Below are 18,051 nucleotides of genomic sequence, written 5' to 3' on the forward strand. Positions count from 1 at the left end.
TAATTTATTTTTAATTTTGTATATGTCTGTGTGGGCTACTTATATATAAATGCAGCAGACACCCGTGGGAGACAGAAGCATTAGATCCCAGACCCCGGGAGCTATAGGTGGTTATGAGTCACCTAAATGGGTGCTGGGAACTCAACTTGGGCTTAAGATAGAGTACCTACTTTATTTTTTTAATGTGCATAGGTGTTTTACCTGCATGTATAAGTGTGAGGGGGGGAAAAAGTGTGAGGGTAATGGATTCCCCTGGAATTGAAGGGACCAAAAAAATGTGAGCTGCCACATGAATACTGGGAATTGAACCTACATCCTTTGGAAGAGCAGCCAGTGCTCTTAACAGCTGAGGCATCTCTTCAGCCTCCCCCCAACCCCCAAAGTACCTACTCTTAACCATCTGAAATCTCTCTAGCCCCAAGAAGGAGATTTGACTGTGTTCAGCCCATTTCTGTAGACTGGTACAAATAAACCAGCAAAATTACCTGAATCTGGGATTATACTATCCTCTTCTTGGTCATTATCCTCTTCTAGGCAAGTTGCCATTTCCTCATTATCTGAAATCAATTCCTTGTCACTTAGGAAAGCTTCCTCATTCCCAGACTGGTGACTCCTTTGTTTGGAAGGTGGATTAAAATTGGGATCCTGGGAGTTTGCATTTGCAGTTGAACCTTGGGCAGCACTGTGCTGTGAAGAGAACATGCTGCCAGAGCATCTTGGATCCTCACTAAACTGATGCTCCTGAGATGCCTCTATCAAGATCTCCTCATTATTGCAGTCACTGATGCTACCCTTCCATGGCACTTGGGTCCCCTCCGCTTTGTCTGGCATCCGCTGTGTCACAACACTGCTGCATCTGGTAAGTTCAGGTGTGTTGCTTATTCTGCTCAGTAAATGTTGGAAGCAAGGAAGATCTTCATCCTCAGAGAAGTCGCTCTCTTCTGAGGATTCTAATTTCCTAGACCCTCTGTGGCGACTCCGTGACTTTGATGCATGGGTCACAGGACTAGGGCTCCTACTGGACTCTCTTCTCAGGATGCTTCCGTTAAAGACAGCAGATGTCTCCATTATGTCACCTTCACCAAAGCTAGTATTTTCCTGTATTTCAACATCATCCAGCAGGTCATCAGGTGTCTCAGAGCAAACCTGAAAAATCTTACCACTTCTCATAGGTTGTTCAAGATGATCTGAGAATAGACATGGAGAGAAGTCTGCACCAACAGCCTCACCCTCCTGCTTTTTTATTTCAAGATACTTATCACCTACAGGAGCACTTCGCTTACAGACACCAGGCTGCGTACTAGGACACGGAAACATGGCGTTTACCTTAGACCCTCTGTTTCTGCCTAATTGTCCCGGGAAGTATTCACCAGAGGAACATACTTCATTCATACTGCCTGAGCTGGCTTCTTGACAAGCATTTCCTCTGTTATTGAGGCTAATTGTGTGTACTATACTTTGAACAATGTTCTCATTTCCCACTGCCTTTTCAGTTGATGATGTATGTTTCTCAAATCGTCCCTCTGTCAGAGGTTTTCTATTGTCAGTTTTTATAGATGACCTGATGGGAGAAACTGATTGTTTAAAATGTGACTTTTGTGAAACTCCAGATTTACCTGTGGCGCTGAGCCCATTCTCAATACTTCTGTAATGAGATGGTGGGGAAAGCCTAGACACTCCATCACACACTGCACCAGCATCCAGCTTACCTTCCTGACAGGGCATAGGTAAGCCCACCATGGCCGTAACTGCCCGTACGTGACTGATTTCAAACTCTTCCTGTCCCTGACAGTCTTTTTGTTTACCTTTAGCTGTCACCTTTGGACTCGGTTCCTTTGAGGGCACAGAGTAAGCACAGTCCTTTTGGGGACTTCTTGGTTTTGAAAATAAAGCAAATGACTGACGCCTTGAAACCTGAAATGTATTCTGCAAATGTTGAGTATCAAGTTCACTGTCTTCCATTTCTACTGTCTCCTGACTGTGGTTAAGCGCGTGTCTCAAGGGGGGCTTGAAGCACTCTGTGCCACTTCCAGCATTGTTAGAACCATGGATGAGTTCCTTGGGGTTTTCGCTTGCGACAAACTGAGTCATACACTGAACAGATCCTGTTCTTGCATATCTGACAGTGTTAGCTTCCAGGACTGAGACACTGTTCTGAGTGTCGTAGTCAGTGTCAGGTACCAAGGACACGCTGCTGCTCTCCTCAGATCGGTCGGTGGGTTTGCCACTGGGTTCTCCTCCCGGGACCAGATCCCCAAGTTCTATGGCATTGCCGGGCATTTGGCATGTTTCAAGTTGCTCTACTCCTTTTCTCGGAGGGCTGCAATTGACAGGCCCTTGAGATTTTCTAGGACTTGAACAGCTAGTTAATAAATCAGCTTTGTTCATTAATCTCTCTTCTGGGAAAGCGTCGCTAGCACGTCTCTTCCTCATGTGTTCATTTGGCTCGTTCTTCTTGGCATCAGCTGCAGGTTCAGTGTCTTCGATGAGTTGAGGCTCTCTAAGGTGCCTGGCTGGCTTTTGGTTGGAATTGTTTTTCTTTGTTTCTTCATTGCTACCACAACTATCGATTTGAAGTTCAGCACAAGTAGGTGGGCTTGGATTTCTACTGATTGGTTCAAGTGGAAGAGCACACCTGATAGAAGACTTCCTCCTCAGCCTATTTTTCTTAGGTACTTTTGAACTGTGGACATTTAATTCTACCTCCAAATCACTTATATTGTTGCTTATAGATTTGGCTTTAGCTGTGGCAGCAGGTTCCTTTCTCGATGCTTCCACTGGATGAGTGTTTTTCCCTTTCTGGAGATTACTACCTGCTGTTTTGTTCTCCTGACAGTTACTGGTAGTACTCATTGCTTGCTCATTTGGCTCCATTTGGTCAGTTCCCTGATTTATGTTTTCAGGAGTCCTTTGAACATCTGTTGAATCTGCTTTCTTGATGAAGTCCTCTGGTTGAAGGCACGTTCTTCTTTTACGTTTTAATTTATTTGTGAAGGGCTGCTCTTGTGTTATCTGTGGTTCTGTAATAAACGCGCCTATAATTTCAGTCACATGGTTCAAGTGAGGGTGGTTTCCCTTTCTCTGATAGGTTTTCCCAAATATTTTATCATTGATATTATTCTCTACTTTTTTGGAGAAGTCACTTTTACACATTAAAGTATGATGGGGATTGGGGGCTACTAAGTCTGTTTTCCTTGAAGAATTGAAACCTCCATCCACTTCATTTGAAACTTCCAACACAACGGCTGCTTTAGAATTTGACTCGTGCCTCCTGGCAGATGCGCTGTCAGAAGTTAACATTTCACCAGTTTTGGAAAACCACTCATTAACTTTCTGAATGCTGCTATTTAGTGTTATCCAAGGAACATCGGTGGTAGCTCCAGAATTCTCAGGACACAGACTTTTCGGATGAGTCCACTTCTTTCTATCACAGAGGGAATCAGTGTTTGGATCTACCTTTTCCCCAGTGCTGGGAACCTGCCTGTCATTACACGTTTCTTTGCTTGCAGCCCATCTGCTCTGCTGGCTCACTGCTATGCCAGACTGTTTGCTTTTATTACAGAATTCAGCCTTTTCTGCATTCATTCTGTCTTCAGTGAGCAATAAACTGCTGGTCTCAGGCTGTAATGAGCTGGCATGAGCATCTGTGCCACATGGCTCCACATGCACGTTTGAAACAGAAATACTCTGACATTTTTCTGGATGCCTTTCAGTTGCATGATTCTCAGTAGGGTTCAAATCATCGCTACATTGATGATGTTCAATGTTTCTTTTGCCCTCAGAAAACTCACAAGCAGCTGAAATACACAAAATAAGAAGGTTCTTAAAAATGGAATTATCATGAGAAACTACATACCAAATACTACTGGGGAGTAGAAACCAATCCACTAACCTTATTTATTTATTTTTAAAATTTTAGATGTTCTTAAAAAAATAAATTAAGGGTCTATATGTTTTGGCTTACATCCAAGTATGTGCACCATAGGCATGCCTGATGCTCAAAGAAGAGAAAAGAGGGCTGCAGATCCCCTGGAACTGGAGTTTTAGATGGTTGCAAACTACCCAGTGTGAGTGCTGGGAATCAAACCCAGGTCTTCTGCAAGAGGAACAAGTTCTCTTAACTGGTTGGCCAGTTCTCCAGCCCCAGTACACTGGCGATTTTTATTTCTTTGTTTGTTGGAGGTAGGGTTTCTCCGTGTAGCCCTGTCTGTTTGAGAAATCTAGGAGACCAGGCTGGCCTTGAACTCACAGAGATTCACCTGCCTTTGCCTCCAAAGTGCTGGGATTAAAGGCTTCCATCACCACCAACTGGTTTCCACTGGCTTCTTTAGAGGAGCTAACATCTTAAACTACCAAATATACTAAAGATCTATCTAGCTCATACAATCCTATTGTGCAGATTCTGGTATTTTCTCAAACACAGGAATTAGAGCACATAACTTATTTCCCTAGTCCCTTTCTTTTTTCTTTTTTAAAAAGATTTATTTATTTATTATATGTGAGTACACTGTAGCTGTCCTCAGACATTCCAGAAGAGGATGTCAGATTTCATTATGGATGGTTGTGAGCCACCATGTGGTAGTGGGATTTGAACTCAGGACCTTCGGAAGAGCAGTCGGTGCTCTTATCCTCTGAGCCATCTCACCAGCCCCCATAGTCTCTTAAGATTGAAATAAAAGCAGATTAGTCCCAGCTTGGGAGGCTTAAACAAAAGTATGGTTAAATTGCTCTGGGTTACATAGGATCCTTTAAAAAAAAAAAAAAAAAAAATCACTGGCAGCTTTAGTTACACACGATAATATTATAACTACCCCAGTCGAGTATTACTCACCATCTCACAATGGCAGCTGAGGAAAATATAATGGCATTATGATTCCTTTTATTATTTATTTATTTTGGTTTTTTCGAGACAGGGTTTCTCTGTATAGCCCTGGCTGCCCTGGAATTCACTCTGTAGACCAGGCTGGCCTCAAACTCAGAAATCCACCTGCCTCTGCCTCCCAAGTGCTGGGATTAAAGGCATGCGCCACCACGCCTGGCTTGATTCCTTTTTTTAAAAAAAAGAATTTATTTATTTTATGTATAACACACAGAAGAGGGCATCGGACCCCATTACAGACGGTCATGAACCACCACGTGGTTGCTGGAAATTGAACTCAGGACCTCTGGAAATGGAGTCAGTGCTCTTAACCACTGAGCCATCTCTCCAGCCCCCGACATTTTAATTCTTTAAAAAGATGGTGTGAATGATAAATAAATTGGGCAAATGGCCTTGAGATTAACGGAATAATGGAATGGCATCGCCCCACTGCCCCTTAGTGTCATTATGTCAGGAAGGCCTGACTTACCCTCTTCTGCAGAGTGCAACTTGCCTTCATCTCCAGCTTCTTGAGGGACGATCTGTAACAATTCCTGGTCTCTCACACTAAAGGGGAAAAGACAACCACTAATAAGAAATTCTATGCTCAGTCAAATGTACAAGATAAATTATGTTAGTGTCTCTAGATAGGGCTGGAACAACTGAGCTGACTGACTCACCTTCTGACATCTGTTCTCCAAGGACAGTCACTAAGGTCAGAGTAGTGTAGAACATTGCTTTCTGGATATGCAAACACACACAGACACACACAGACACACACAGACACACACACACACACACACACACACACACACACACACACTCACATACTCTTGCAAGCATGCTCAGAGACCAATGATGAAGAAGGGGTTAAAAGATTCTAAGAACCAGAAGTTGGAAAGACCAGAACAAGAGAGTCTATTGTACATGAGCTCACAGCAATTTTGTACATGATCAAGCCTATCAACACAAGCCACACCCCTAACTAAGGAGCTAGGAACAACTGACAGATTCTGAGGGAGAGACAGTTTCCTTCAAGGGTATAGGGGCCCTTAGAGCAATCTATAAACACACTCAGTGGATGATTCTTGAAGTAATGAAGAAATAGTTCAGGAATAGTTCAGGTTTAAGAGCACGGGTTAATTTTCCAGTACCTGGGTTTGATCCTAGAACCCACGTGGTTGTTCACAAACCACCTGTAATGAGATCTGACACCCTCTTCTGGTGTGTCTGAAGACAGCTACAGTGTATTTATGTATAATAATAAACAAATTTTTGGGCTGGAATGAGCAAGGACTGAGTGAGCAGGCCGACCAGAGCAAGCAGAGGTCCTAAATTCAATTCCCAACAACCACATGAAAGGCTCACAACCATCTGAACAGCTACAATGTACTCATATACATAAACTAAAATAAATAAATCTTTAAAAAAAAAAAAAGATGTTTGGGTCAGGCATAGTGGTGGATGCCTTTGGTGACTTGAAAAGCAGCAGATGATTTCTGAGACTTAGAGGTCTATATAGTGAATTCCTGGACAGCCAGGGATCTACAGACAAACCCCACCCCAAAATAAATAATTACTACCATATGTGAGAAACTCAGAGAACAACGATCTGGCAGAAACAAGTGCATGCTGACTTCCACTGTTATCTAAAACTTGTTTGGCATTAAAAAAGTATTCAGGGCTGGAGAGATGGCTCAGTGGTTAAGAACACTGACTGCTCTTCCAGAGGTTCTGAGTTCAATTCCTAGCAACCACATGGTGGCTCACAACCATCTATATCGGTCATCCGATGCCTTATTCTGCTGTGTCTGAAGACAGGGAAGTGTACTCATATTCATAAAGTAAATAAATTAAAAAAAAAAAAAAACAACAACTAACCAACGAATAAAAAAATAGTATCCAACAAACAAAAAAGATATCCCAGAAAATAAAGTAGATAAAACTAAATGATCCTTAGGTTTTTTTCTAATACTATGATCTAAATCTAGGCTCCTCAATAAGAATTAGATATGACAACAGCTTCACAGACAAAGGCTCCCTTTGACTTACCCACAATCACCTGGCTTAGTTACCGTCTCTTCAGAAGAATCAGATTCTAGAAAAACACAAAGAAAATAAAACCCAAAAGTCAGTCAAGGTTTTTAAGGGTCAAACAAAACCAAAACAAACCAAAAAACCCCCCTGCTTTTTGTAAAGCATACAATAGTTCATCCAGAAATACTTATTATAGTTATAACTAATATCCACTATGTAGCAGGTACAGACCCATGTGGCAATACAGAGAGGTAGCCCAAAAGCACAGGCCCCAAAGCCAGCTTCCTGTGTCCAAATTCTTAACCTCTTTGTGAGTTAATTTTCTCAACACCTCAGGACTGACATTTTAGATAAGGTACAAAAAAATACAATAGCACCTATATTATAATGTATATTATAATCAAGTGCACTACTTCTATGGTGATGCCAGGAACTCAAAACACAACCATTCTTCCCAATTTGATAATTTACTATTACTACTATTACGATAATGGTGATGATGATGGTGGTGGTGGTGATGATGATTTTGAGCTAGGGTTCTCTATGTATCCCTGGTTGACCTCAAACTCACTGAGGATTCTCCTAGTTTAGCCTCTCAGATGCTGGGATGGCAAATGTGCTAAGATAGAGACGCCTGTCTGAGCTCTCAGGCTTTTTGGCCCACTCGAGATTGAATACAGAGCTTGTAGAATTTATCCTAGATCCTTCTAAACTCTATGGCAACCAAACATGTTTTTTTTTCTATTATGACTTTACATTCTTTCCCAAAATTCACTTAAATCCATAACCAGACATCTTTCCTTTTGTTCCTTTTATAAAGTAAGATTCTTCAAGATATGAAGTTCTAACTTTTACAAAATCTATAATGATAGATTATACTTTTAAAAAATCTATTCATGATAGAATCCATACAATTATTTCATTTTCTCTTACCAAAACATGCAACACATATACATCTATGATAAAACTCTAAGCCAAACAAACAATCTAGCAAGTATTATTTCCAACTTAATAAAATCTGAGCTCCTTACCTAGTTCAATGTAGAAAGATTTATTTCGAGGTTGGGTCTGCCGGTTTCTCTTCACTGTTCTCACAATTCCAAGGTTAGACAGCTGGACACCGAGACTGTCCTTCTGTTAAACAGGAAAGAATGCCCAAGTTTTACTTTTTAGATTTTTTTTCAGATTTATTTTCCCAAAACTAATTATAATCACTAGAAGGCCGGCAACATAAAATGTATTTTTGAGAAGGATAAATGATAAGAGGAAGAATCTGAGGGGGAGGCTACAAAGGAGGCACAGAGATAGCAAGGGCAGGAACCAAGGGAAAGAACTATGAGCACATCTCATTTGAAAATGCCATAGTGCATTATTATATGCAATTACATGTACTGCATTAAATGCTGATTTAAAGCCATGAAATGTGCTAAGAAGGCTCAGAGGGTAAGAGCATGAATTGTTCCTGCAGAGGACCCGAGTTTGGTTTATAGTAGTAGCGTTGAACAGCTCAAAACTACATGCAACCTTACGTAGAGGGGCTCTGAAAGCCTCTTCTAGACTGCAAAGCATCTATAGTCACATGCACAACCCCCACCACATACATAATGATTTTTAAAAAAATCTAAAATATTTAAATAAAAGGATTTTAAAAAGGATTGATAGCCATAAAATCCCAGCATTCTTTTTTTTTTTTAAAGATTTATTTATTTATTATATGTAAGTACACTGTAGCTGTCTTCAGACACTGCAGAAGAGGGCATCAGATTTTGTTACGGATGGTTGTGAGCCACCATGTGGTTGCTGGGATTTGAACTCCAGACCTTTGGAAGAACAGTCGGGTGCTCTTACCCACTGAGCCATCTCACCAGCCCAAATCCCAGCATTCTAAGAATACTTAGAAGGTGTATTTTCATGATCTCCCCCATCCACTGGAACAGAGCAAGTCATTGTATTTTCTTTATTCTTACACTGGTTAAGTTGAAGCAATTTGCAAACAATTTGCTTACAAAAGATCAGGGATACTGTGTCCACCTCAGACCTGAAGTTGTAAAGCAGGCAAAGGGGCTAGAAAGTGCCTGTTGATCACACCAGGTACCCCAACTTTCTGAGTCTAATTCTTACTTATTAGAACACTTGTCCAGCCACTAAATGTACAATCATCAATCACCCTCTCTCTACTAAGTTCTTATATAAACCCACACATTCACTAACTCACTAGTACTCAATAAAGAGAAGCCAGAAAAAAAATGGAAAGCAGCTTTACCAAGGTGGCATTTCCAGGTTCGATCTGGGGAAGTCTTCTGACACGGTTCCGGTAGCCCACGCTCTGGATGATAGACACCTCGTCATTCAAATGCTCACAAGAATTATTTTCCTTTTTTGAAAAACTAAAACCATTTGCAACTGTAAAACAAAAAGGGACATGCTTTAGTTAGAAAGAGACATTAATCTTGACTAAATATCCAAAAAGAATACTGTGTTTGCTGTATAAGGATAATGGGGGAAAAAAGCCTAGGGGTGGTGGCATCAGCAGAAGAGGTGAGAACAGGAGGGTCTCTGAGTTTGAGGACAGCCAGAGCTACACAGAGAAACTCTGTCTCAAAAAACAAGCAAAACAAAAATAATGCATTACAGATATATTTAATATTTTTGGCTTTTCTTTCTTTTTTCTTTTTTTTAGGTAGGTTCTGTATAGCCTTCATTAGTCTGGAATTTGATAGCTTTGAACTCCAAGATCCACCTGCCCTCCTGTGTCTGCCACCATGCTTGCCTACGTTTAAATTTTAACTATGTGTATGTGAACATGAGTTTATGTGGAGTACATGTGTGCAGGTGCCTGCAGAAGTCAGAAGGCATTGTAGCCTTAAAGTTGTAAGCCACCTGCTATGGCTGATGAGAGATGAACCTGGGTTCTCTGTTAAGAAGAGCAGTCACACATTCTGAAATGTTGAGCTATCTCTCCAGCTCTGACTACCTATAATTGTTTTAAAAGTCCTGTTTAGAAATCCAGAGACTATTAAGTTATTTTTATTACCTCAGAAATACCTAAAAACTAATAAATTTGCCCACTAAGAAATTTACCATATTTCTCTAAAATGCTCCCAATTTCAGAAACATTAAGATATACATGCTAGGCCAGGTGGTAGTGGCACATACCTTTTAATCCTAGCACTTAGGAAGCAGAGGCAGGCAGACCTCTGAGTTCAAGGCCAGTCTGGTCTAGGATAGCCAGGAACTGTCTCAAAAACAAACAAAACCAAGCAAACAGAAAAACATTTTAAAATTGACGTATAAAATACAAGACTAATAGGAGTAGTTTAAAACCACAGGCTGACAAGCTAGCTCAGCAGGTACAGGTGCTTGCCCCGAAGCGTGAGGACCTGAGCTTGATCGTAAATGATGGGTGAGGGCTAAAATTAACCTGTAAGCCCCACCTGCCCAAGGACAGAGAACTTCCTGGAGTGCTGGGAGCTGTAAGATTGGCTGTCCCAACTGCACAGGATATGCTTGATAGGCAGATCCCTGACTGGGAGAAGGTGGGAAGTATATAGCCTATGTGTTCTGTCTGTATGAGTACCTGACTAACAGAATTCAATGCCATCCTCTGGGAAGCCCAGGTATGGATGGACCTGGCCAGTGTCCACTGTCCTATCTAGTATTGGGATAAAGTTAGCTCTAATTAGACAATCATGGATTTGGTCTTTTTCCTCACAATTTTCTGGTTTAACACCATGTAGAGGTGGGAGAAAAAAAAAAAAATCAACCCCAAAATTGTCCTTTTATATCCAAACGTGTGCCCTGGTGCATGCATGTGTGCACTCACATACCATACACAAACACATACTATTGCTAGTAATAAAATGTAAAAAGTAGGGCCAGTGAGGAAAGGGCACTAGCACCAACACTAACTATATCAGCTCAATCCCTGAGAAACCTTGTCTCAAAAAATAATGTGGGTGGCTCCTGAGGGACAATCCCTGGAGATGACCTCTGGGTTCCACACAAACAGACACATCTGTCCCAGCCTGTGCTCTGGGCCTCCCAATAAATAAGTACAATAAGTAAAGCATAATTCCAGCCACAGATCTAACTTTTAAGCAGGCCAGTCTTATCACCTATTCACATACAATCTCTTCAAAGGTGCTCAGGTTTTCGCCAGCCCCTTAAGCACTGCCTCGGGCTGTGTGACACTTACGCTGCATTCCCGTGTCAAGCTCAAAAGCAGCCATGATTTTCAGCAGCTCTTCAACAAGCTGACTAAATCTTGTACTTTTTTGTAGGCTCCTGAAATTAGATTTTTTTTTTGAGAAGCATATAAGTGATTATTAATTTTAAGCACACTAAAAGAAAGACACATAAACATATGGATTGTAGCTTTCCTACTGTAGATTTAGTAGAAAGCACAATCCCAGAGAACTAGTCATTTGATCCCCAGCACAGTACAAACCCAGTCCTACCAGTGACATCACATTATAATCATTGAGTCAGTGACATGAGAATAAACTTCATGAGTATATTTATTTTGCTTTGATTTTGTGTGTATGTTTTCTTTCTCTTTTTGACTATACAGATTTTTAAAATACTTTGGTAACTCATGCAAGTCCACCAAAAGCCTAAAATTCCCTAACAGATCAGTCCTGAGCGCAGCATGGCTGTGTTTGCCTGTGATCCCAGTATGTAGGAAGAAGACAGAGAAAGAAGAAAGAGGTCAAGACCAATCTGGACTACATGACACTGTTTCAAACAAACCAAAAACCCAGCAGAGTAGCACACTCCTGTGATCTTGCAGAAGCAGGAGGATCTGTAGTTTGAGACTAGTCATGGTAATTTCGAGTCCAAAGAGAGACCTTGTCTTAACCTGTCCCTGCCACAAAATTCTACCCTGAATACAGAGTAGATATAAATCAAGAGCAGAAAGAACTTACGATTCTTAACATCCCAACTCAACCCTTACTGCCAGCGCTGCTTCTCAGACGTCCATCAAATAGTAATTTTGTCATTTTGAAAATAGACATCAAAATCTGAAGAGAGATTTAGGCTTAGGTAGAATATAATTAATTTTTCTTTTAAAAATATCTGACAGCCTACTATGATCTAAACACTGGCAAAACAGGACTCACTGAAAGAGATAAAGCGTGTGCTCTAACAGAACTAACTGTGGTAGGAGATGTATGGCTTACCTAAGTGCAGCTCCATCTGAGAGACTGAGTGTGTTATCTATGGCCATCTCAGCTGAGTGCAGCTGAGTGCACTGGTGTTGGGAGCTAAGCAGGCTGGGGGCTGACTAGCATGTGGGTGGGACAGCAAGGCACCAAGTGGTAAGACTTGTTGACAGCAGATGTCTCATAAAATCTTCCAAGGAAATAACTTCATAGACAGTCATAAACTACAAACACCCTTAACCTCTGAGCCAACTCCCCAGTCCTTATTCTTAAAACAAAACAAAACAAAAACCAACAATTAATTAATTGATTAGAGAAAGAGTACGTGTATGTCACAGCTCATGTTTGGAGGCTAGAGGACAGGCTGAACAGTCAGTTCTCACTTTCCATCATGGGTCTTAGGAACCAAACTCAGGTCTTCAGCTTGACAGCAACTTTACCTGCTCAGCCATGTCAGGCGAGATGCCTGATTTATGTGGTACTGTCAAGTGAAGTCAGAGGCCTTGTGTCTACTTAGTAAGCACCTCTAGTCCCCAAACACATTTAGTACATTTTTGTATTGGTGAATGGTTTTATAGAAATATTACCTACATATTAATTTCTACCTTTTCCTGCCATGTTGCTTCCAACCTCCCATGACTACACAAATTATGTACCTTTTGGTTATCTCATTCTTACACAAAGGACATTGTGAAGGCCCTTTCTTCTGATTAAGAAGTTTCAGCATACAAAATCTATAAATTAGAAAGAGAGAAAACCAATTTAAGTTTTTTTTTTGTTTTTGGTAGAAAGAACACTCAAAAGGCAACAGCCATGAATGCCTTTAAGAGTCATTTAAAGAGTAATGACAGGTAAATTACAACCAATGATTTTTCAGTAATTATTTTTAGATGCTGCATAAGCAGAAAAATCAAATGATATAAGAAATGACCTATGAAAATTACACTTACCTGCATATGACTTACTGTTATGATCAAGTAAAACACTAAAAAATTAATGCAGCATATTTAATGATATATTCATTATTATTTCATGCTGCATAATCAGATATAAATGCTTAAGTAGTTAATATAAAATGGTTATATTAGTTTAAAGGCTCAGCCCCAAGTGCCAGATACACACACACACACACACACACACGTGTGTGTATCAGAGATAAAGTGCTTGCCCAGTATACATAAACCCCAGGTTTGTTTTCTAGAACCAAGTAAGCAAAAAACTCTGCCCTCACTACAAATCTACAGTAATTAAAATAATATAATTCTACTCTGGCATGGTGCACAAGCCTTTAATCCCAGCATTTGGGAGGCAGGGGCAGGTGGATTTCTCTGAGTTCAAAGCCAGCTTGGTCTACAAAGTTCCAGGACAGCCAAGGCTCTATACAGAGAAACTCTGTTGAGAGAGAGAGAGAGAGAGAGACAGACAGACAGACAGACAGACAGACAGACAGAGAGATACTGTTGGGAAGCTAGATGTGTAGTTAGCACTTGTAAAGGTTCTTTGAATTCAAAGCCAGCCTGATCTAAAGAGTCCCAGGATGGCCAGGACTCTTTTATTTTGTTTGTTTGGGTTTTGTTTTTTGTTGTTCTTGTTGGTTTGAGACAAGGTTTTTCTGTGTAGCCCTGGCTATCTTGGATTCACTTGGTAGACTAGGTTGACCTCAAACTCTGAGATCCACCTGCCTTTGCCTCCCAAGTGCTGAGATCAAGTGCATGCCACCACACTTAGTGACAGCCAGGGCTCTTAATCCAATCATTCTCCACCTTATTTTTTGAGACAGGACCTCTTACTGCACCTGGGGCTCTTGATTTGGCTATACTAACTAGCCACAAGCCCAGGGACCCTCCTGTCTCTCCCTCCCCAGCCCTGGGATTATAGGCACACACAGCCGGGCTTAGCTTTGGGTCCTGGGCACATAAAGACCTTAGTTTTTTATATGGTACATACTTTGCCAACTGAATCATTTCCTCAACCCAAAAGTTAGAGTCTTACCTCACTCCACACACAAAAAGGAACTCCAATGGATCATGGATAAGCAGTAGAGATTCAGTGGTGATAATTAACGATGTGACTCAGGCACACAATTAATACTCATAACTGGTACTACTCCAGATATAATAAGTGCTAAAGCAAAGGAAAATCCTTGCTGTCTTAACAGACATAATAGGGTAGGGAATAAAAAGCAGATACCAACATTAATGAAAACCAAGAAAGATGAAAGGAATTGAAAAGTTATTGGTAATAGTGAACCAGGAGACAAATGTAGAGTGTGGTCAAGTCTTTTAACATATATTTCCCTCTTTTTAAATTCCTTATTTTTAAATGCTTTATTCAGTAGTGTAGGATAGGGCTAAGAGAATAGCGAGCTCTTACAGGATGCTGTTGTTACTGACCCATGAACTCCTTGAGGAGTAAGCTTTAAGAATTGCACTATCCGGTAAAACAGCTACCAGACAGATGTGGCTACTGAGTACTTGCTATGTGTCAGTCTGAACTAAGGTATAGTAAATATGGAACAACACAGGCACTTCGAGATTGTAAATCACGCTCTTTGGAGTAAACTTTTTCGCTTACAATTTCAGTTCATAGATGGCTGGCTCCAGTGCTTTGGGCCAGAGGCAAGGCAGAAATACCAAAGCAACAGGGACAGTGGAATAGCAGAGGGGACAACAGAGAGAGGGAAGGGGAAGAAAACAGTGGAGGGGGTGAAGAACCACGATAAAGACAGAACCCTAAAGGCATTGCCCAGTAGACTATTTCTTCACATTAGCCCTATCTTAGAATGTTCCCATCATGTCCCAAAAATGCCATTAAGGGGACAGGAAATATGGCTTACCAGTTAAGGGCTTGGATTGCTCTTATAGAGGACCCGAGTTCAGCTCTCAGCCCCCACAGATAGCTCAGAAATGCTTGGAACTCTTACTCCAGGGACTCCAACACCTACCTCCCTCTGGCCTCCATGGGCATCTACACTCATAGACACATACTCTGACACGACCCACATGAGTGCACATAATGAAAAATAAAATCGAAAAAAGAAACTGTCCCTACACAATATATAGTTTAACATGTAGAAGCCAGACGGCCAGAAAATTGTTAAATAACAATAACAAAAATTACTATTTCCATTATTCTTGCTTCCTGGGTCAGGATGTGAGCTCTAATGTTCTAGCAACACGCCAGCCACACCACATCCATTGCCAGGCCCCTGCTGTGATCCCGGCTGTGGTGTGAGGTGATGGACTCCCCAGTTACATGTTTCCTTCTATAATCTCTCTTGGTTACAGTGCTTTATCACAGCAACAGTAACTAAGACAAGATGTAAGCTATCATGACTGACTTATATACTTTCATTCAAAGGCTAGATGCTGTGGCCCACACCTGTACTGTCAGTATTTAGGAAGCAGAAGCAGGAGAACCGCAGGAAGTTCAGAGCCAGTCTGGTCTACATATTGAGCTCAAAGCTACTCAGGGACACACAGTTGAGATGCCTCAAAAAAAAAAAAAAAAAAAAAAAAGGAAACCATGCCAAAGCACCCCTGTGAAGCAGCTCTGTCAACAGTTGCAGGTCAGCCCTAAGATTCATTTTGAATTTCTGACTGCTAGAACTATAATATCAGAAACTGTTTAAACAACAAAAAAAGAGCAAGATTCCTAACAGTCTTCCCTCAGAATGGGGGAAGATAGGTCCAATGGATACCAAAACCTTTGGATGCTCAAGTTCCTTACATAAAAAGTTATATAGTTTTACTTGGAATAGGTAATATAACAAAATATAAATGATCGAGGGCTGGAAAGACGGCTCAGTGGTTACAAGGACTCGAGCTTGCTTCCCAGCACCCATATTGGACAGCTTACAACTATCTGTAACTCCAGCTCCTGGAGATCCAACACAAACATGCATACATTCATATAAGCATCGATACACACACATATAAATAGATTTTTTTTTGTAAATTAAATGATACATGGCTATAATTTTACATACTTTAGGGAACAATAAAAAGGAGAAAAGGTTTGTGTATGTTCAATGTAGATGCAATTTGTTTCCTGGTTTCCAGGATATTTTCAACCCATGGGTGATTCATTCAGCTAATACATAATCTCTAGAAATGGAGGGCTACATGTGACTGGAATTATTGATATGAATGAATTGTAAAATAAATATATATTGTTCAGATCCCTGTCTTCATCAGCACCACAAAGCTCGCAAACACTGCACCTTCTACTCAGGAAGAGCAGAAGGTCACTTAGGAGTGAACAGAAACCAGAAGGGGGTGATGGCTGAAACAGAATTGCCCATTTCACAACTGCTTTCAACCTACATTCACCCTTGGACACCAAAACCCAACAGAACCTCTGTACAACATGGCTATGTGATTTCTTATACACAAATAAGCTATGTTACAACTTTACCAACGATGACATCTCGAAAACCAAAAAAAAAAAAAAAAAAAAAAAAAGAACGATGACCACAGCCAGTATATATGAGGAATTCCTAGGTGCTCCCTGAGGAAGCAAGACTAGTTTTCTTGCTATTTAACTGAAGAAACAAATGCTGTGCAATGAAGAACACATGCAAAAGCTAATAATGGATCTACAAAATCATTCACTTACTTGCAAAATATGTGGTCACACTTTGTGGAAACTGGTTCCTTGATCAATTCCAAACTAGAAGGAGTACGAGGACAAAGAGAAAGAAAGAGTAAGTGTGGCTTAGTAGTTGTTTATACACAAGCAAACACATGTTTTTGGTTAAAGAGGTTCAGCTTTAAGTTGCTATACCTGAGCCTGGATATAGATTTAGGACAGTGGTTCACAACCTGTGGGTCGTGACCCCTTTAGGGGTTGAATAACCTTAGGCCATTGGAAAACACAGATATTTACAATTCACAGCAGTAGAAAAATTATCATAAGGTAGCAACAAAAATAATTTTATGTTTGGGGGTCATCCCAACATTAAGAATTGTATTAAAGGTCAAAGCATTAGGAAGGTTGAGAACAATTATTTTAGGATAATTCAATATTAAAGGTCTACCATGCTAGGAACAAAGAACAGAGGAGAAAATTTGATCCTGCTGGGTGTGCTGGTGCCTCCAGCCCTGGTGAGGCGGAAAGGAAGCAGGTAGATTCTGAGAGTTCAAGACCAGTCAGGGTTCCACACTGAGACCATGTCTCAAAGGAAACAAAACAAAATAAACAAAAAATCCTTTCCTCGAGCATTCAGAAAGCAGACAGAAATACAGGTCTCCTCAATGCTCTGGATTACTGCCAGCATCTATAAGATTTGCTAGGTTGGGAATGAGGCTCAACAGCAGAGCACCTCCCAACTAAGTTCAAGGCCCTGGCTTGACAACTGGCATTTCTTTTTTTTTTTTTAAATTTATTTATTATATGTAAGTACACTGTAGCTGTCTTCAGACACTCCAGAAGAGGGAGTCAGATCTTGTTACAGATGGTTGTGAGCCACCATGTGGTTGCTGAGATTTGAACTCCGGACCTTCGGAAGAGCAGTCAGGTGCTCTTACCCACTGAGCCATCTCACCAGCCCCTGGTATTTCTTTCACATTGGTTATTTTCACTCTGTCAAGCATCATTTCCGATGCATATCCTGAATCTTAACTAAACTCCACAAACACACAAAAAAATTGTCCTTAGTGTGGTAGTGTAGTCCCACAATTCCAGAACTTGAGAAATAGAAGCAGGAGAATGAATTTGAGTCATCCTGGACATAGCGCAAGTTCAAGGCCACCCTCAAACCCCCCACACCCAATCAAACCAGTGGCTGAAAAGATGGGAGATGGCTCAGCAGTCAAGAGCACTTGCTAGTCCTGCAGAGGACCTGACCAGTCTCCAGCACCCACATCATGTAGCTCACAACTGTCAGGAGCTATAGCTCTAGAGGACCTGATACATTTTCCTGGACTATCTAGGAACCTGAACACATGTGACATACCTTGATATGGACACACACACACACACACACACACACAC

At 40.9% G+C, this 18,051-nt stretch overlaps 1 protein-coding gene across 2 annotated transcripts in view; it reads right to left on the reverse strand.

The window, feature by feature from the left end:
• The window catches only part of Brca1 (BRCA1 DNA repair associated), a 64,584-nt gene that overhangs the window by 35,321 nt on the left and 11,212 nt on the right, over nt 1–18,051 (reverse strand). For both annotated transcript variants that reach the window (XM_021211578.1, XM_021211580.2), the window contains exons 3-10: nt 16,675–16,728; nt 12,714–12,791; nt 11,091–11,179; nt 9,159–9,298; nt 7,927–8,029; nt 6,911–6,956; nt 5,349–5,425; nt 486–3,797 (exon numbers count right to left, since the gene is read on the reverse strand). In XM_021211578.1, coding sequence (XP_021067237.1) covers nt 486–3,797; nt 5,349–5,425; nt 6,911–6,956; nt 7,927–8,029; nt 9,159–9,298; nt 11,091–11,179; nt 12,714–12,791; nt 16,675–16,728 — 3,899 coding nt within the window. The remainder of the gene's footprint in view (nt 1–485; nt 3,798–5,348; nt 5,426–6,910; nt 6,957–7,926; nt 8,030–9,158; nt 9,299–11,090; nt 11,180–12,713; nt 12,792–16,674; nt 16,729–18,051) is intronic.

The sequence above is a fragment of the Mus pahari genome, chromosome 14 (assembly GCF_900095145.1).
Source record: "Mus pahari chromosome 14, PAHARI_EIJ_v1.1, whole genome shotgun sequence".
Taxonomy (NCBI): Eukaryota; Metazoa; Chordata; class Mammalia; order Rodentia; family Muridae; genus Mus; species Mus pahari.